At 43.3% G+C, this 19,269-nt stretch overlaps 1 protein-coding gene across 5 annotated transcripts in view; it reads right to left on the bottom strand.

Moving 5' to 3' along the window:
• Positions 1–560: 560 nt before the first annotated feature.
• Positions 561–19,269, bottom strand: part of MYO5A (myosin VA) — a 213,266-nt gene continuing 194,557 nt past the window's right edge. For all 5 annotated transcript variants that reach the window (XM_008268991.5, XM_051822368.3, XM_008268989.5 and 2 more), the window contains 6 exons: positions 16,474–16,563; positions 14,718–14,868; positions 11,477–11,759; positions 9,843–10,017; positions 7,093–7,173; positions 561–6,823 (listed from right to left, as the gene is read on the bottom strand). In XM_008268991.5, the coding sequence (XP_008267213.4) occupies positions 6,671–6,823; positions 7,093–7,173; positions 9,843–10,017; positions 11,477–11,759; positions 14,718–14,868; positions 16,474–16,563 (933 nt within the window). In that variant the 3' untranslated portion in view covers positions 561–6,670. The remainder of the gene's footprint in view (positions 6,824–7,092; positions 7,174–9,842; positions 10,018–11,476; positions 11,760–14,717; positions 14,869–16,473; positions 16,564–19,269) is intronic.

Consider the following 19,269-nt stretch of genomic DNA (forward strand, 5'->3'; position numbering starts at 1 on the left):
GAACATAAATGCAAAAATCCTCAATAAAATTCTAGGCAATTGAATCCAACAACACATGAGAAAGATCATTCACCCAGACCAAGTGGGATTTATTCCTGGTATGCAGGGATGGTCCAACATTTGAAAATCAATCAATTTGATACATCATATTAACAAACTGCTGGACAAACCACATAGGTTCCCAGGTCCATTTCCAGGGTGTTAAGTGTTATTTCAGAATTCTTCAACTGTGTGATATCTTGCTTACTCACTTCTCTGTGTACTCATGCTGATGGATGAAGTCCTCCTGGAACCCAGCAGGCTCACCCTGCTAAGTATAGTGGCATAATCCCAGGGCCACACACAGTTCCTGTTCCCCTCTCTCCCCACCAGGAGAAGGCATTAAGGTGTGTGTGGGATGTGTGTGTCTATTTGTCAGTTCTCATCTGTATCATATACGCCACTATGTGTTGCAGTATAGAAGGCATTTGCCAACTTTCAAATTTCCAAGATTCTTAAGAATACTCTCATGAGGAAGTTACATTTACTTTTACCAGTCTTCAGAAAAACAACTTGCGTTGTAAAATGTGTAGTGAATTTATTTATAAGACAATGGCAAAACCCTTTTACATCCATATCTTTATTTGAACAATTTTCTATGATAGCTAGGAGAATACAGCATTAATGACACACACCTACTAAGTACAACATCAGACAACTACAAATTTAGAGCACAAATGTCATTCTGATATTATTTTGGCTTTCATATTAGCACTAGATGATATCCAGTGAAAACCCAGGTTTCAGGTTTTTGTTGATATGAGGTGAATTATTTTTTTCAGATTTCCTGTGAGATATGCTGGAATGGGCTAAGTTAAAACTAGAGTTGACAATGCCTTTCACTTCTCAGTACTTCTGCTTCCTTTTAATGGATGAGTATTTCACCTAAAAACATTTCAAAGGTTAACTATATCACTATTTTCGATGCATATCAAAGAATTCTCCAGATTAATGAGGAAAATATTTTAAAACTGCAACATTCAATTTCATTATAGACAAAAGCCATGTTCATTTCATAGTAAATTAATAAATAAAGTTAATAATTAGACTATGTTAAATGTCATGAGCTCATTTTCTGTGTAACACTGTTAGAGCAGTTTAAATTTCCCAAGAACATAACAGAGTCAATGTTACTCCAGGATCCCACAAAAATACATAACTATGAATCATAAATTACAACATACATATCCACATTTAAAGGAAAAATTCACCATTTGTTGGAAAAAAATAATGGCTCAAGTGATTTAGAGAGCCTGAAATGAGGCTAAAATGTTATACCACATGATAATAATAAGATATTTGAAACTACTCACTCTGAGAAATGCATGAAAATGTACTGACTGCCAACTACTGAATTGTATATACCAACCTCAACTTAGGAAAACCCAAACAGTTTCTTCCAAGTGTTTCAAGCAATATTATGGTACTAAGGAGATGCTAGCCATTTTAAGAATTTAATAATGTCCATTAAACCAATAAAAATTTTAAGACCAAATTATAAAATAAAAAATGTATAAAAATGCATTTTGAAAGATATTTTACATAGTACACTTCAGTTCCTGATCTATTGAGAAATTTACTGTAATTCCAGGTTGATTTAATTTAGGATAATAAATTGGGTTAGAATTTACAGCACTCATTCCTGTTTTCATTCAATCTTTTATAGTACAGGGCTCTTAAAATTTATTTTTTATGGAATGTCCAAGAAGTTTTAGCATTGTCTCCTTTACCTGTATTAAGAAAGGGTTAGTGGGAAACAAGATATTCAAGTATTCCCAAGAATTTAGCTGGTCTCTGTATTCTGCCGTGTATTCTACTCATCACTTACTTATGACAGTCCCAATTACTCAGGAACATTCTTGAAACTGACTTTTCCTTGGTTCTGAGATTGCTGTTGCCCCTAGTTCTAAGCCCTGTTTGGAAACACCAGAAAGGCAAGGACGGAGAAAGTAACAGTAGGGGAAGGGCATGCAGGAAGGGCAGAAGGGAATTAGGGGTTGGAGGCCACACCCAACCCAAACCCTCACAGAACCTTAGAAAATTGGCATGCTATCCTCTCCAGGCAAGATATCCCTCACAGAGGAGACGTTCTGGAGAACTTAAGGCAGCTCTAGAGGGGAAGGGAGCGAGGGTTAAGGCGGCCCTCACAGCACAGCCTGAGAACACATTACAATGCACTTATCCATGAACAGAGGCCATGGCAACACACAGAGCCTCTAACACGCATGCAAACAGCATACCTCCTAGCTCCAAAGTGGATACCTGTAGCATGCACACACTGTAGTGTCCAAACACAAACGAGTTTGTACCTGGCCTGCCCGGTGGACAGCCCTCTGAAGTGCCCCAGGGCCTGGGCTTCTCTGTGCTAAGGACCTAAACTAGGTTGGGCAGCCTGCACCTGTAGGGTCTCTGCAGGCCCCCCGCGCTTACCTCTGGCTCCAGGAGGGCCGCTGAGTGCCGGGGGTTGGGGTGGAGGGCGAGTGACCTTCCTCTTCACTGGGAGCAGATTTCATTGCTTCCTGTCTCTTTGGCCCAGGAAGCCTGCTATTAATGAATCCTTAAATGCAGACTGCTGCCCCTCCTGTGGTAGCACTGATTCATGACAAAGCCAAGTCTAGTTATGGTGGGGAATTAGGACAAACAGGCAAATCAGCTGGCACCGGGCGTTTGGTCTTGTTGGGATGACAAACACCCTCGTACTCATCACTTACTCCAATGCCAGCTGCCAACTCTGACTAGGGAAAAGGGTACCCTCGCAGGCCTGGGGCACCCCTGGGTAGCAGGACGGGAAGGATGTAACCTCATGACTTTTTAGTAGTCCTTGCCTGGTGTCTGCCCACGCTGCCACTGCCATCCTTGGGACAGCAGGTTTGCCAGAGGGCCAAGGACTGTGGAACCTCAGGCAGGTTCATCTCAAGTTCCCATCAGCTAATGAGCAGAGGGGCACCCTGCCTACTGCCCCTGCTGCTGGGAGGAGGGCGTGAGGTCCACAGAGGAAGAGCTGAAGAAGAGCTGGGTGAGCCACACACACTAGCCTGTTTATTTCCTGCCAAGCAGTCAACACTGCCCAGAGGCTCCATGATTATGTGGCCTAACTACGAACTGGTGGCTTTGGGGAGAGATGGAGAGAGTGAGCAGAGAGAGAAGAGAACAGTTGTGAGGACTTTTCAGGACAGTGGCAGGTGCCCTTATTCTTGGGGTTATCAGGAAAGTAATTTCTCATCCACAATCTCTGCATTAAATCCTAATAACATACTTTTGCAGTCCGCTCCACTGTATTAGCAACAGATTCCATCTATATTACACATATTACTTACCCAGAAAGAGCCAACTCTCTACTGAATGAAAGAACTGAAGGGAAAAAATTATAAGACAAACCACCAAAAGTAACACAGATTTCTAAATTTGCTATCAGTTGCCTTTGGAAAATGTTTTTGATGAAAAAAGTGTCAAGTATGTGGGGAATTTTCAAAACTCCAGAGGAATCATGAAACTGCCTTTTGGATTTTGTGCCATGTTCATCTTCCCCACTCTTAGAGCGACTCTCAGGCAGAGCAAAGCCTGAAAGGCTGTAGAAAGTGACACTGCTCCTAAGGTTTCAGCTCTGCACCCCAAGGGTGAGACAGTCCGAGCTTATGGTGGGGGAGGGCACTGGGAAGGGGCTAGTGAGACCCAGAACCACTGTGGCTTCCAATATCTCTTCCTCTGAATTCCTGTTGTGTGTCACAGAGCAACTAAGAAAAAGCCAGTTCATGATAGCATTACAGAACTGCTGCAGAGAAGGGTGAGCAACAAGAACTTGTGCAAAAACTGGCCACTAGGAAGGCCAACAGGGTCAACCAAGGACTGACTCTGTCCGCCTGCCTTCAACACACAGCAACAGGAGAGTCAGCAGGGGACGGGACAGACAGGAGGAGGGTAAGGGAAAGGAAAGGGAGAATCAGGCCAAGGAGAGGCTGCTAGAGGGGGATGTGAAGCTGGGTGAGAAAGTGTGGATGACAGGAGAGTGTGCAATTCCCTGACTGGCCAAAGGATAGCTATTGTCAACAGAATCTTGTTGCATCCTCAAGAAAGTAGTACACAGGGTCATTTTTCGGGTCTGGGGGGTTGGGGGAGGCCGGGAATCCCTGGTTGTAAGGTATTGATTATCATAATGACTCAAAATCCTCAGGTCACCAGGAGAAGTTAATTCAGGTCCCCATCTGGGGCTTGCAGGAAGGTGGGGCCTGCAGTAGCAGAAACTTCGCGCTCCCATCACCGGAGCAGGAGAAATCCCATGGTGGCCACGGGGCTCTCACCCAGGCGTGCAAGAGCAGCTCCAGCACTGCACAGTAGAAAGAAAGCAGACAGGACAGAGAGCGAGGCTCAGAACAGACACACTTCAGGACAAGAGCTGGAATGGCAGTGGGAGCTGCCACATGATCTTGAATACCTGACGAGGTGCTGAAGCGTGGGGGTCTTTCCACAGGGGACTAAGCCAGGCAGAGGGCCCAAGAGCACCACCTACACCAGGACTGCCTATTCTTAGCACTTGCCCCACCCATGTCCCACCTATCCCGGTAGACTGGGACACACTCGGTACCAGCCAAATGGAGGTAAGAGTTAAGTGTTCACTAAAAACCACCTTGACAACCAGGAAAAACTGAGAATCTGATTGACTTAGTGTTTTTGGTTGATGTTGCAAACAAACAAATGTATTCAAATGGAATAAAGCAGTACATGATAAAATAAAAATTATTTAAATGAATTCACTTTCAAGTAACACATACAGAATAGGGCTTTCTAGAAGCATGTTCATAAATCATGTACATTTAAGAACTTGTGATTTATGCTTTGTTAAATGAATTACAGGCACTATACACATATCCTCCCTCCAGAGGAAGGACTTACTGAGCAACCACAGCTCCTTTCTCTATGAGCCAAGCACTCAGAGAGAATTCTGGAGGTGGAATGGACCTTAAGAATCAGTTATCCAACCCTTTTATTTTATAAACACGGAAACTGAGGTCCAAACAAGTTTGTAGACAGTATTCATCATTTAATAACCACCTCTGCCACTGATGTGAAACTGTTTTGACTTCCATAAATAATATTGCACATATTTTAATAAGATATGTCATTTTTATAGACCATGTAGCAGTTAAATTATATAAATCTATGCTTGTATTTGGGAACCAGAGTTTCTAATGAATGCTAAGAATTTGTTTTTGTACAACGTGAAGGATTTACTGTATAAGACTTCTAGAAAAAATGGAGAATAGGTTTAATTAGAATTTCAAATGAAAACTTATGGAATCTGGGTCTTATTGAACCAAATCCTCTATAAAATTCAACAATTTTCTTATACTTATATCTTCTTAAAGTATTTCTAATATGATGCTCTTTAAAGTATCTAGTGGTATTTGAGGACATTTATAGAAGTTGCAAAGCCTAAAAAAACCTGAATCATAACTAAATACCTATTATATACCTTCTTTTGCATAATTCATAAGATAATCAAAGTTTTAAGACCTGAATAATGAATATTCTGACAATTCTTTCTTGACAGTGACCGAGATCAATCCTTAATAAATTCAGAAAAAAAACCCTGTCCAGACTGAAAGTGTACAGGGCAGGAATCAGATCTGGTAACTAAAGTCACTTCACAAACACTGCAGCCTGATGCAATATCCAGCCAGGGAAAACAAGTGAGCACATCAAGGTAATGCATCCGGGATCAGTACCAACGTCAGCAATCGCCACCCTGCCCGATCCTACTCCTAAGTGTCAAGCATTTTGTCATAATAATACATGACATCCAGTGCCTGTTACTTATGCAGATGAATCTGCAGACCATTTGCATATAATCCAGTTAAAACTGTTATCTGATGGAACTGTAAACAGTTGGTAAAAGAGAAGCTTATTGTTACAGCATCTAATAAGAATATCGCTTACATTCTAAGAAGACAGCATGTAGCAGCAATTTGAAATGCTCAGTAAACTACAGTACCAATGGACATCTATGCTCTATAGCAAACCAACACTCTTTTAATATCTCTATATCATAGTGACACAAATAAGGAAACTATTTGACAAATTACTTTTCATACTGCCAGTTTATTTCTTTCATCCAGTCTGGTGGTATCCACACAGCTGATTGCTAACCTGGTGAGATATGTGTTCAGTGGCAAGTTTTCTTTCAAGTCTTCTGTTCAGTGCAGAGGAGGTTCTTCGTTGATGTCTTCTGACCAACAGCTCTTATCTGGAATTTATGCTTTTCATACCATGTGAGTGCAGTACTGAGGATTTGAAATAAATGCTGGCAGCTAAAGACATTTTTTTTCTACCTTCTTTCCTTTCCTTCCTTCTTTCTCTCCTTTCCTTCTTCACTCACTCACCTGTTTGTAAACTCAGGATACCTAGCTGATCAAGGATGGGTGTTGCTATAAAGGCAGCATAGCACACAGGAGCCGATCTTTCTTTCCAGGTGATGACGGAAGTATTCCAGGGGGGTTTCCAGTTAACAGCCTCTTGTTTGAGACAGAAATCAGTACTTCCTCTTCAAACCTGTTACTTTCAGTAGCTCACTGGAAATAATGGGTTCTTACTCCAGGCAAAAGATGCACTGTCCACGTTTGCCTGGACATCACTTTCAGACCCGTGCAATGAATCCCAGGCCCAGGCTGGCTGGGATCTGGATTGTTTCTAGTGCGAGGGAGGATGGGTTAAAGGGAAAGGTGACAGGAAAGATGTGTTTAGCATCCATGAGCAACTGAGGAGAGTCTTTCCTATCCCGTAAACGCATCTGAGAAGATAAAAAGAAGACCAACAGCATATTAGTCTTTGCATCTTAAAAGGTCTAACCAAACATATTCAGTGAACACAGAATGTTTATTATTTCTTTTAAAATCACATTTCCCAATTAACTGTTATCAAAAAAGCTGATGCACTATAAAATAGGATTAAATAATATAAGATAAACACACACTATCTTTCAATAAATTGTGAAATTTCCATTCAAAGAACAATGCTGGTGAATCAAAGGAAAGGAAAGCCAGGGAGTGGAGTGCTTACCTGTATGGTACGAATAAACGATACAGAGACTCTTTCTTCAAACTCGTTAACTGGGGTATACAAGTTCAACACTTTGACGATCTGTGAGGAAAGAAATGATCAAAGTTTTTGGCATCTTATCAAATGCACACTGAAATATATAATCTGGAAAATTAAAAGCATCTATGTGTTCTGTTTTCAATTCTTTTTTGGTTGGGTGGGGACAAGAGGAAGCAGAAGCACAGCTACCTTTGCTGTTTGAATTTTCATAGCAAGAATGTGCTGGTATACAGTTGTATGATGTTTAGGAAGCAATATGCACTTAGAGAAACATTCAGAGAACCAAGAACATGAAAAACAAAAGCACCCTCACTCCCATCCTTCCAGTCTCCCAAAGCAGCAGCTGTCCTGAGTGGCCATCTAGTTATTTCCTACACATTTTCTGGTATAATCTGCTTTTATATAAGTGGGGGTCATTCTATTAATATTATTCTACAATATACTTGCATCATATAAAATATATCTGGCCATATTAAAAATAATAGAATTAAATATTGTTTCTTTTGATCTCTTATAAATCATATTTTGACAGAAGATGTTATTATAAATGAACAAAAACAAAGGCTTCTTTTTTTTTTTTTTTTTTGACAGGCAGAGTGGACAGTGAGAGAGAGAGAGAGAAAGGTCTTCCTTTTTTTTTTTTTTTTTTTTTTGACAGGCAGAGTGGATAGTGAGAGAGAGAGAGATAGAGAGAAAGGTCTTCCTTTTGCCGTTGGTTCACCCTCCAATGGCCGCCGCGGCCGGCGCGCTGCGGCCGGCGCACCGCGCTGATCCGATGGCAGGAGCCAGGAGCCAGGTGCTTTTCCTGGTCTCCCTATGGGGTGCAGGGCCCAAGCACCTGGGCCATCCTCCACTGCACTCCCTGGCCACAGCAGAGGGCTGGCCTGGAAGAGGGGCAACCGGGACAGAATCCGGCGCCCCGACCGGGACTAGAACCCGGTGTGCCGGCGCCGCTAGGCGGAGGATTAGCCTAGTGAGCCACGGCGCCGGCCGAGAAAGGTCTTCCTTTGCCGTTGGTTCACCCTCCAATGGCCGCTGCGGCCGGCGAGCTGCGGCCGGCGCACCACGCTGATCTGAAGGCAGGAGCCAGGTGCTTATCCTGGTCTCCCAAGGGGTGCAGGGCCCAAGTGCTTGGGCCACCCTCCACTGCACTCCCTGGCCACAGCAGAGAGCTGGCCTGGAAGAGGGGCAACCGGGACAGAATCCGGCGCCCCGACCGGGACTAGAACCCGGTGTGCCGGCGCCGCAAGGCGGAGGATTAGCCTAGTGAGCCGCAGCACCGGCCAAAAACAAAAGCTTCTAAAGAAATGAACTAATTAGAGGGTATGAAGGTCTTTAGAAACTGTCAAATTAGTTTCTTTTGTAAAATGTAAAATTGTTTCTAATAAAAATGACTCGTTGCTTATATAAGACAGAAGTATGAGATGGTAGGCTTGTTTATCAGATCTCTGGGTGACAGACTGAGTCAGGGACAAATACTAGAACTTTCTAAGGTATGATATTTTGATAAATAAGATTTGCTACATAAATTGCAGATCTATCTCACACTCTGAAATACAGGCTTAAAGTAAAATATATTAAAGTATATTCTTTAAAAGTTTGATAATATAAGCTTCTATACAGTCAGGTTTTCCCCAGCATAGTCTTACTTTCTGTTGGCAGAAATAGGGGGAAAAAAATCTCAGTCCATTACTCAGTAGTGTGGTTTTGCTTTATTCTTAGCAAGAATTCATGTAAATATGAATTCAGCATTAAGAAGCAGCAAATATTGACTCCAACTAACTGACTGAGTTTAATTGTACTGGGCACAAGTGAAGATTTGTATACTATCAGATATGTGATGAACTTATTAAAAAAGTCCAAGTGTCAGCAAAAGAAAATGAAAATAATCAAGAAAAGGCTAAATGGGCAGGCTCATGTCAATGGCTTACCTCATGCTGTTGCTGTTGTCTTCCAAGGCCCTCCTCATCCTCTTACTTCCTTAAATTCAATGTCCAGCTACAGGGGACCTGCCCTGAACACAGTTATCACCCCTCAACACTTCCTTCAGGCCTCTTACCATAGAATTTTCTAGAAATTCTGTGGTAGATTCCTCTGTCTTCTCTACTAAACCATAAGCTCCTTGAAGGCAGAAATTTTTTCTTTTCTTATTTATTGAACTCACTCTCCCAGGAATAAGTATGGTACCTTGAGATGGGAGCTCAATTAGTCATTTGATGAACTGAAGGAATAAGAATTATCTGTCTTTAAAAAAGAAGTCTAAAAAAATCACTCAATTCCATGAGAACAGGGGCTTTGTTTTGCTCACAGCTGTATCTTAGTTCCTGGGATATTGTGACAAACACTTGAGTACTCAATAAGTACTTGCTGCATATTGAAGACAGATGGCTGTGGCCAGCACTGAAATGTATTAATTCCTGGTACAATCTCCCTCCCTCAATATTTGTATAGACATACGAGAGGTCTTCAAAAAGTTCATGGAAAATGCATATGATGAACAATCTGTGCATGGGTTTCAAAATTCTTTTGTACCAACATAAAAGCATCCTTAAATTCCATTTTCCACATACTTTTTTTTTATGTCATACACTCCTCTCTGACATAAAGGAAGTCAGGTCAGAGACAACATAAGAACCAGAAGCCTTCTCCATTTCCCTAGAGATCACCTTTAGCAATGCTAAGTCATCTCCTAGTAGGAAAAGCTGCTTCACCTGGGCAGTAGTCAGAGCATTGCACATGGAGCAAATGGCTTCTGCATCATCATCTGTTTTCTTTTTCACTTGCAAAAGCTGAGCAGCCTGAATGAGAGGTTCCAAAGTTTCTTTGGCCCCGCTGTTCATCAGATTCTTGTCACGCAGCCATTCTTCCAGTTGACTGACATTGTACCTATGCAGAGAGACAGAGCGAGAGCGAGAGATGAAAAAGAGAATGCAATTTGCTGGATATCATCATAAATGTCTTAACTCTGTGCATGCTGCCTTGTCAGGATTTTCAATCAAAATGACAGGTAGTATTTTTTTAAATTTTTTAAAATCTCAGCAGCTGTGCTTAAAAATTATTATAAATAGTCATGAGGTTTAAAAATCATAATTATGTAAGATTAAGTGACATGAGAATGTAATTCCCATTACTGGAAAATGAAAATGAAGTCATTACAGCAAAAGTTACAGGACCTGGTAATGAACAGGATGCATGATGCAGCTCTGTTCTTATAGGAAAGCTGACCAGAAAACTAACTTCTCTTACACTTTCAGAGATGGGATCCTTTGGCTGTGTGGACTTGATAATCCTTGAAGCATTCTCTCTTCTGACAGCAAATTCAAAATTGGGTACTTGAATAAATGGACTCTGCCTCCCACCCCATACACCTGTGCTCAGGCCTCTTTATAAAGGGAAGCACATGGGCAATGGAAAGAGTGAGAGCTCAAGGACAGGAGGAGAAAAGGACTCCAGACAGAGAGACAGACTGAGAAGCCACATAGACCTTGAGCATTCAAGAGATGGCCAACTTAGTGACAGTGGTTCTCAAACTAAGACTGACGCAATGGACACACAATGAGAACTCAGTAATCAGGGCAGGAGGAGCCAGGATGATATTGTGACTCTAACTTCATGTTTATAAGCAAAGCTTACAGAGAAAGAAGTTCTGCAACCTGAATGGAGGGCATTATCTCCAACTTCAAGTTAACTACTTATAATTACATGTGGCTTGGAATGGAAAAATCTGAAAAGAACACTAAAGTTTCCTGAGATTGAGTAACTAAAGATTTCTGTAGAACACCTTCCTGTGGCAAATATGCTAGCTATTTAAAAATAAATATTTGCTCCCCCCAAAATGAATTCTATCACAATAATGAGATAGTGCTGAACAGTAGCTGAGCATAAAACTGAGTACAGCTTTTCTTAAAATATAGAGGAGACATATTTCAAATGTTAGTAAAAGATCTATTGGATCTTTTGCCAGAGGTACAAAAAGCTTCTCTTGCTAAAATATATTTCTAAGATTAATTAAACACAGTATTTAATACTTTCTTCTTGTATTATTAATACACACACACACACAAAAGGACAGGAAGTCATTAGCTTTTCTTTGTGTATTTTTGTATTATCTCTCCCCTCCTTCAAACAAGTCAGCCTTACAGTGGAGCAGTTTCCCTATCAAGTAAGAGAAGACCCTGTTGGCACAGACAAGGAGCAGTAATGGGGATCTGCAGAAATCTGGCCAGGTAAGAGAAGGTGGCTCCATGCCAGTCCCTTCCCTGCTGCTTGGCCAGATGCACTGATTGCTCTCCACAACGCTGGCGGGCCTGCGGACAGCAGCTGTCCCGGGGCTGGCACCACTCACCTGATCTGCATGCCTTTACTCCAGGAGCACATGTCCTTCCGCAGCAGGAGGTTGTTCAGGGTGATGGCCCCCACGATGTAGAACATCTGCTTGACCACCTGCTTGATCAGTTCTGGGTCCATGCCATGCTGACACATGACCGAGTGGAAGGAGTTGAGCTGCCGGAGGATGGAGTCCAGTGTGTAGGTGCCCTCATCGGCGATACTGGAGGTTCGCTTTCTTAGCCCCGTGGGCTTCACCCCAGACACTCCCTGAATGGTTTCATGCTCCAGCATACCTGAGACTGCAGGAGCATTTCAACAGTTAGAAGTCAAGATCTGGAAAGGAACTTGTTTCCTGTGCACAATCATGCGGGTGGGTGTGAGCATGCACACACACACATTCAATTTAGAAAAATAATATAGTATCAAAATAGAGGGAAAAGGAATTTCACCCAAAAAAGACCTTCTGGGTTTTAAACATGATGGACGAATATTTTTAATTGCAAAAATTCCCCATGAAATTAAGTAATCTTAGGCCGGCGCCGTGGCTCAATAGGCTAATCCTCCACCTTGCGGCGCCGGCACACCGGGTTCTAGTCCCGGTCGGGGCGCCGGATTCTGTCCCAGTTGCCCCTCTTCCAGGCCAGCTCTCTGCTGTGGCCAGGGAGTGCAGTGGAGGATGGCCCAGGTGCTTGGGCCCTGCACCCCATGGGAGACCAGGAAAAGCACCTGGATCCTGGCTCCTGCCATCGGATCAGCGCGGTGCGCCGGCTGCAGTGGCGGCCATTGGAGGGTGAACCAACGGCAAAGGAAGACCTTTCTCTCTCTCTCTCTCACTGTCCACTCTGCCTGTCAAAAAAAAAAAAAATTAAGTAATCTTAAAAATGTATTTTTAAACATGAAAAGCCACAGCCTGGTGATAGCACAAGAGTAGTTTTTGAGAGAGGTAGGTGGCAGTTAGGGGTAAGATAAGCAATCTCTAAGATACTTGAGCCCTGGAGGTAAACAAACAGAATTGCAGGAGACTGGGAAAGGGTCAAGGGGAAGACTAGGGGGAGGGCAGAAGGATGGGGCTGGAGAGCTGGGCCCTTCCTTGTCCTGGGCTTCCCACAACAGCAATGAGACCTTGGGCTAGCCTCCGCCTGCCACAACTTAGTCTTCTCACCAGTGGCACTGCTGTTCCTTGTCTTGTACTCTCATAGTATTTGGTTTATGCCTTCTCTAGAATATTTTTGAGAAGTTTGCTCCTTGGCTATGAGTGCCTTCCAAGCAAAGAACACAGCCAGGTCATTTTTACATCTCTTTGTGCTAATAACAGCTTCCCTAAGATCCTCATAGTGACTGAAAAGTTTTTGTTACCATACATGATTAGGAGTTGGGTGGGACATAATTTAGAGTGGGACATCTTGGTAGCACACTTCTTGTGCAGTGAATGAAAACAGGCAAAAGCAGAGGGAAGATTCACTGAAGCTGACTACCTTTGCATCTGTTACCACCTAAATTTTAGTTGACCTAGGTTGTTTTTATTTATTTATTTATTTATTTATTTATTTATTTATTTATTTATTTTGACAGGCAGAGTTAGAGAGTGAGAGAGAGACAGAAAGGTCTTCCTTCCGTTGGTTCACTCCCCAAATGGCCACTACAGCCGGCGCACTGCGCCGATCCGAAGCCAGGAGCCAGGTGCTTCCTCCTGGTCTCCCATGCGGGTGCAGGGCCCAAGCACTTGGGCCATCCTCCACTGCCTTCTCGGGCCACAGCAGAGAGCTGGCCTGGAAGAGGAACAACCGGGACAGAATTGGCACCCCAACCGGGACTAGAACCCGGGGTGCTGGTGCTGCTGGCGGAGGATTAGCCTAGTGAGCTGCAGCGCCGGCCAGGTTGCTTTATTTTTTAAAAAAGATTTATTTATTTGAAAGGGGACAGACTGGGGGCGGTGAGGGAGAAGAGGGGGACAGAGGGAGGAGAGAGGGGTGGAGAGAGAGAGAGAGAGAGAGAGAGAGAGAAAGAGAGAAAGAGAGATCTTCCATCTACTGGTTCACTCCACAAATGGCCACAAAAGCCAGGGCTGCACCTGGCCAAAGCCCAGAGTCCAAAACTCCACCTGGGTCTCCCATAGGGGTGGCAGGGGCCCAAGAACTTGCGCCATTTTCTGCTGCCTTCCCAGGTGCATTAGCAGGGAGTTGGATCATAAGTGGAGCAAATGGGACTTGAACTAGGCACTCTGATATGGGATGCTGGCATTGCAAATGGCCACTTTACCTGCTGAGCCACAGTGCCAGCCCCAACTTAGTTTGCTTCAAATTCATGATCTTTTAGGGACAATTGGATAATCACTGTTATCTCCTATGGCTTTCTCAGCCTCTCATATCTGATTAACAATGAGTCCACAGAAGGAGAATGAAGTGATGGAAACATGGATGATGCAATGGGCAGGAAGAGACAGGCAGCTGGGAATATACTTAAGAGTCTGCTGATAATTTACCTGAAATAACAATGTTAAGTAACTTAAAAAACATTTAAAAAAAATTCTCATGCATTCAAAATTAGCAGTCTACAATTTATATCTGCCTCCTACTTCCTATTCACACATGTCACACAATCTAAAGGAACCTAGGTAACATGATATACATGATAAAGAGGTAAATGGAATCACCTATTTAGCTGAACATTCATAAATAGAAACACACACACACACACACACACACACACATAGCTTTGCCACTCAGCCAACAGCTAACCACTACTTTAAATCAAATTGCCTTTAACAATTTCCCAGGGATCACGGGATGCACAACTCAGCATGGCAACGTCTGAGACAGATCTGTGCTTGTTGCCACAGTACTTCCCCAGTCATTCACTGTGGCCTCTTAGATTAAGTACAAACCTTCCCCAGGCTCCTTGGTTTCAGATGGGCTCCTAGAAAGCACTCTGTTGTAGTGTCCTAGTCCAGAGTTTAAAGTGTTTCTGAAAACTGGACAAGGATGAGGGCTATTGCTGAGTCTAAGACATAATCCAGTCACAGGGAGATGCATTAAGTACTGGGAGGGAAACCAGATGCTGCTGTTTTGATCATGAGCAAGCAATGATGTGAAGTATCCCAGTTAGCCAGGGCTGGGTTTCTGGGAACCCTCTGCAACTTTCAGGCTGTATTTACTACTTTCTGTTCTCCATATGAGTAAGTGCCCTGAAACATGTGCCCTTGTTGGTCTTTGGCGATGGGCACACAGGGGAGACAGATGGTGATGCTCTGGCCTTACCAATCATTGGCTGGAGGATGTTCTCTAACACCCGCACCAGCTGCTGGTAGATCTGAATGGCCAAGTCACTCAGCACCTGCCGATACTCAGCCAGGTCAAAGTTGGTGAGGCAGTGTTCATTTTGGCGGGATGTGTTGTGCTTCATAAAGCCCTAGAATTAGAATGCAAAGGAAGTGATACACAAGAATTGAGATGTCTCTTGGTCTGATCAGCTCTCTCCAGGTTGGCCAGCATATTCATGCTTTTTTTTCCTCCACTCCAAGGAGTTTCCATCCATCCTACCACTACCAGAGTAATCATTCTCAAATGCTGGTGTGTGTTTGTTTGCTTTTATCTTCTTCTATGTCTGCCTAGCTTTTGAATGATAGCTAACCATGGCAGCCTAATATTTAAGCTTTTCCAACAGCAACATCAGTGAAACAAGTTGGGGGAATCTAACAAAAAAAGTTGAGTGTTTCTCTTATACAACAGCAGATTTATTGTCAAACACTAAATAATCCAAAGTACTAATCTCCGAATTTCTGTCCTTTAAGTATAGTCCTATTCATAAATATTATGCCCAAAGGGCATGTATGATCTTCTTGAAATAGACCAATTTCTACAGACTGGTAAACAAACAAAACAAAAAGTCCTTTCCTTATATATTTGATGGCATCCGCATCATGAGTTTCAGTCAGAACTTAGACTCTTCGAGCATTTTTTGTTAACATGGAAAGCTAACTGCAAAGGCAGGTGCTTCTGCAGTTGCTATTAAACATGCTGCTCACTTGACAGTGCTTAATAAAGTCAACTGCTTACTTGATGGATTCTGCCCACAGTGGAACATCTGCCTCCCTACAACCCACTTAGTTTCACAGTTTCAAAGCAGGGACTGACAGGATACAATTAAATTTCCTTCTAGAGGATTCTGGACTCCCAGCTGCAGCTTCTCAAGGACCATGTCTTGCTTCCTTTTGGAGTTTCCATCACTTGCCAGGACAGTGTTTGCCTCTGGGTGCTTGGAAAGTAGTACCAATTAGCTTTACTGCCTGCCTTCCTGGCAAAGGATGAAGAGATGTGCAGGGCAGAGGCTGAGGTCAGCAGCCCATCATCCCAGCTTTGTTCTTACAGCCAAGAGGATTGGGCAAACGGAGCTTCCGGTTCCTTTTTTCTGTAAGATTGAGTTATAATTCCTACTGCACAGAGATGTTGTAAAAATTAATAATATAATGTGAAGAAAGTGTTGTATGAAGCATACTAAGCAGCCTCAATAAACAGTAATTCATATTTTACAGTTTTTAAATACACTGAAGTCTATCAAACACCTAATGAACATATCACTAGAAACAAAAGCAATGCACATGTTTAGAAAAATCAGAAGAGAAATGATCTGTAATCGTGTCCTTTCACTAGGTCTAATGTGGTAAGCCAACATTGATGAATTTCTTTAACTATTCAACATTCTGATATTAGTTCTTGAACAAGCCATTTCAACACACTGACAAAAGTTTGATTTCTAGTAACTTTTCCTTGGCTGCTGCTCATTTTACTTGTGTTTTACTTTCTTATAACATGAACTCTCCGAGGGAAGAAACTGTCACTCTTCTGTGTGCTGTTCCAGAGGCATACACGCTCAACAAAGTGGTGAACTTCCAAGCTACCTCTGAATTTGGGTTTCTAAATTAACACATTGTGAAGTATTTTGTGCTTTAAAAATTCTCCTTAAAAAGGCCAGAGAAAGTAGAGCATGCTGGTTTTATAACCAAAGTTTTCTCACCTCTTCTCCACTGTACTGCTTCAAACAGTGCAGAAATCGGCATGTGTTAGAGAGCCAGAAGGAGACGGTTTCAAAATCATCACCTCTTTTCTGAAAGAGAGGGTAAGTCTCAATTTGCCTTTTTCTTAGAGAAACAACAACTTAAGAACTGAACAAATACCAGAAGGCCCATTTCTTTCTGTGACCACTGTGAATGACTTCAGAAATAAATCACAGGGCGGTCTCCCATCATTGCCAGCAGAGTTTCAACCGCTGGCCTCACGGGGTGTGGGTTGTTTTGTTTGGCACCAATCGTCCTGCCATTAGGAAAGTATTCCCATTCAGCTGATGTTAATGTAGCCGTCCCTTTAAGCAGAAAAACCTCACCAAGACTCAGCTGACGCAAACTCACTTCCTCAGGGGTTAATGAAGGAAATCAGAAAGAACTTAAAGTACAGAAGGGAATAACCAACACTGTAATAAAGACTATGAGGAAAGATTAGGCACTCACACTCATATTAGGTTACAAATCTTGTCAACTCGTAGAATTTCTGGCAGTGAGCAGAGATGAGAGAGAGTCCTATGCTGAGCAGCAGCACAGCCTGAGGGAAGCCAGCTGCCTCTTGCAGGATGGGGCCACGGTGGCAGAGAGGGCTGCCTCACTGCGTTTGAAACAAGCACTGGGGCAGGACATGTTTCCCAGGGGCAAATGGCAGGCAAACCCAGGGGACTATGTACCTGTGAACTAGGCCACTGACTAGACTGGGCATGAGAAGTCACAGAACTATCAGTGTTTGCCTATATCTTTCCTACAAAACTTGGCACATGAAAACCCAGTGCTAGGATGTGTGCCTAGCACTAAACAGCTATGTTTTGATCTTGGGAGATTTTTATTTTGGGCATGATATCATATATTCTAACAACTCTACTGCTATATCACAACAAAACCTGGGTTTTCAGAAGTCTGGTTCCTTGGTAGTGTTTTTTTTTTTTTTTTAAGATTTATTTATTTATTATTTGAAAGGCAGAGTTACAGAGAGGCAGAGAGAGAGAGAGAGAGAGAGAAAGAGAGAGAGAGAGAGAGGTCTTCCATCCGCTGGTTCTCTCCCCCAAATGGTTGTAATGGCCAGAGCTGGGCCAATCCGAAGCCAGGAACCAGGAGCTAGGAGCTTCTTCTGGGTCTCCCACAAGGGTGCAGGGGCCCAAGGACTTTGGGCCATCTTCCACTGCTTTCCCAGCCCATAACAGAGAGCTGGATTGGAAGTGGAGCGGCCAGGACTCCAACTGGCCGCCCATATGGGATGACGGCATTGCAGGTGGTAGCTTTACTCACTACCCTAACTGCGCTGGCCCCCCTTGGTAGCGGTTTTATGCAGTAAAAGTGTACCATGGGGCCGGCATTGTGGCGTAGTGGGTAAAGCCACTGCCTGCAGTGCCAGCATCCCTTATGGGTGCCAGTTTGTGTCCCAGCTACTCCACTTCCGATCCAGCTCTCTGCTATGGCCTGGGAGAGCAGTGGAATGGCCTGAGTCCTTGGGCCCCTGCACCCACGTGGGAGACCCAGAAGAAGCTCCTGGCTCCTGGCTTCAGATCGGCACAGCTCCGGCCATTGTGGCTAACTGGGGAGTGTATCAGTGAATGGAAGAACTCTCTCTCTCTCTCTCTCTCTGCCTCTCCCCTCTCTGTGTAACTCTGCCTTTCAAATAAATAAATAAATAAATCTTTTTTAAAAAAAGTATACCAATTTTTTTGCATAAATAAAATTTACTACCTTAAGCAAGTACAAAACAAACTAAAGCCCTTAAATTTTGGAGAATATTTTCCTAAAGAGACTTCAAGAAAACATTCCAGAAGATATCAAACCTAAGTCTTTTCAGGTGAGACAGGACAACTGCATTCAAGTGTGACTTTAGCACTAGGTAAATATCTGAGAAACCTGGTTATCATCTTCCAGGTTTTGGAAGAGTGAAGAAAGTAAATACAACTTTAGGACACTTCTAAATGGCAACCATCCTATGGCTTCAATAAAATAGCTGTACTCCTTCCAACAACTGTTCCTAGTGGATTCTCTGGCTGCGCTGACAAAGACAACCAGATTGTGAGGCTGTGGGGGCCACAGGCCTCCTGGGGAGAGGGTCCCTGAAGCACTGTGTGGACTGCCTTCACCCATGTCTAGACAAGTCAGTCGCACAGATCCTCAGAATAGCCTCAGTCCAAAGCTTGTAATTGCACCTGCACTAAAGCATTAACAGATAAAGTTGATTAGAACCTCAGGAAAAGACCTCACTCCAGAAATAATTCAGCATCTGTTCTCAGTAGGAGGTTTCAGCCTTCGCTAAGTTGTTTTTAAAACAAATTCAGGGCCTGCACCGCGGCTTATTAGGCTAATTCTCCGCCTTGCGGCGCCGGCACACCGGGTTCTAGTCCCGGTCGGGGCGCCGGATTCTGTCCCGGTTGCCCCTCTTCCAGGCCAGCTCTCTGCTGTGGCCAGGGAGTGCAGTGGAGGATGGCCCAAGTGCTTGGGCCCTGCACCCCTTGGGAGACCAGGATAAGTACCTGGCTCCTGCCTTCGGATAGGCGTGGTGCATCGGCCGCGGCAGCCATTGGAGGGTGAACCTTCGCAAAGGAAGCCCTTTCTCTCTGTCTCTCTCTCTCACTGTCCACTCTGTCAAAAAAAAAAAAAAAAAAAAAAAAAATTCATTCTACAAACACAATTTCTTCCAGCATGAACACTACGGGTGCCCTCTGTCTTCACTAAAATGAGAAACTCTACATGACTTCAAATCAAGAGTTTTTACTTCTTTGGAAATTCTAAAA

The sequence above is a fragment of the Oryctolagus cuniculus genome, chromosome 12, assembly GCF_051225735.1.
Source record: "Oryctolagus cuniculus isolate XC-2025 breed Fujian yellow rabbit chromosome 12, ASM5122573v1, whole genome shotgun sequence".
Lineage (NCBI taxonomy): Eukaryota > Metazoa > Chordata > Mammalia > Lagomorpha > Leporidae > Oryctolagus > Oryctolagus cuniculus.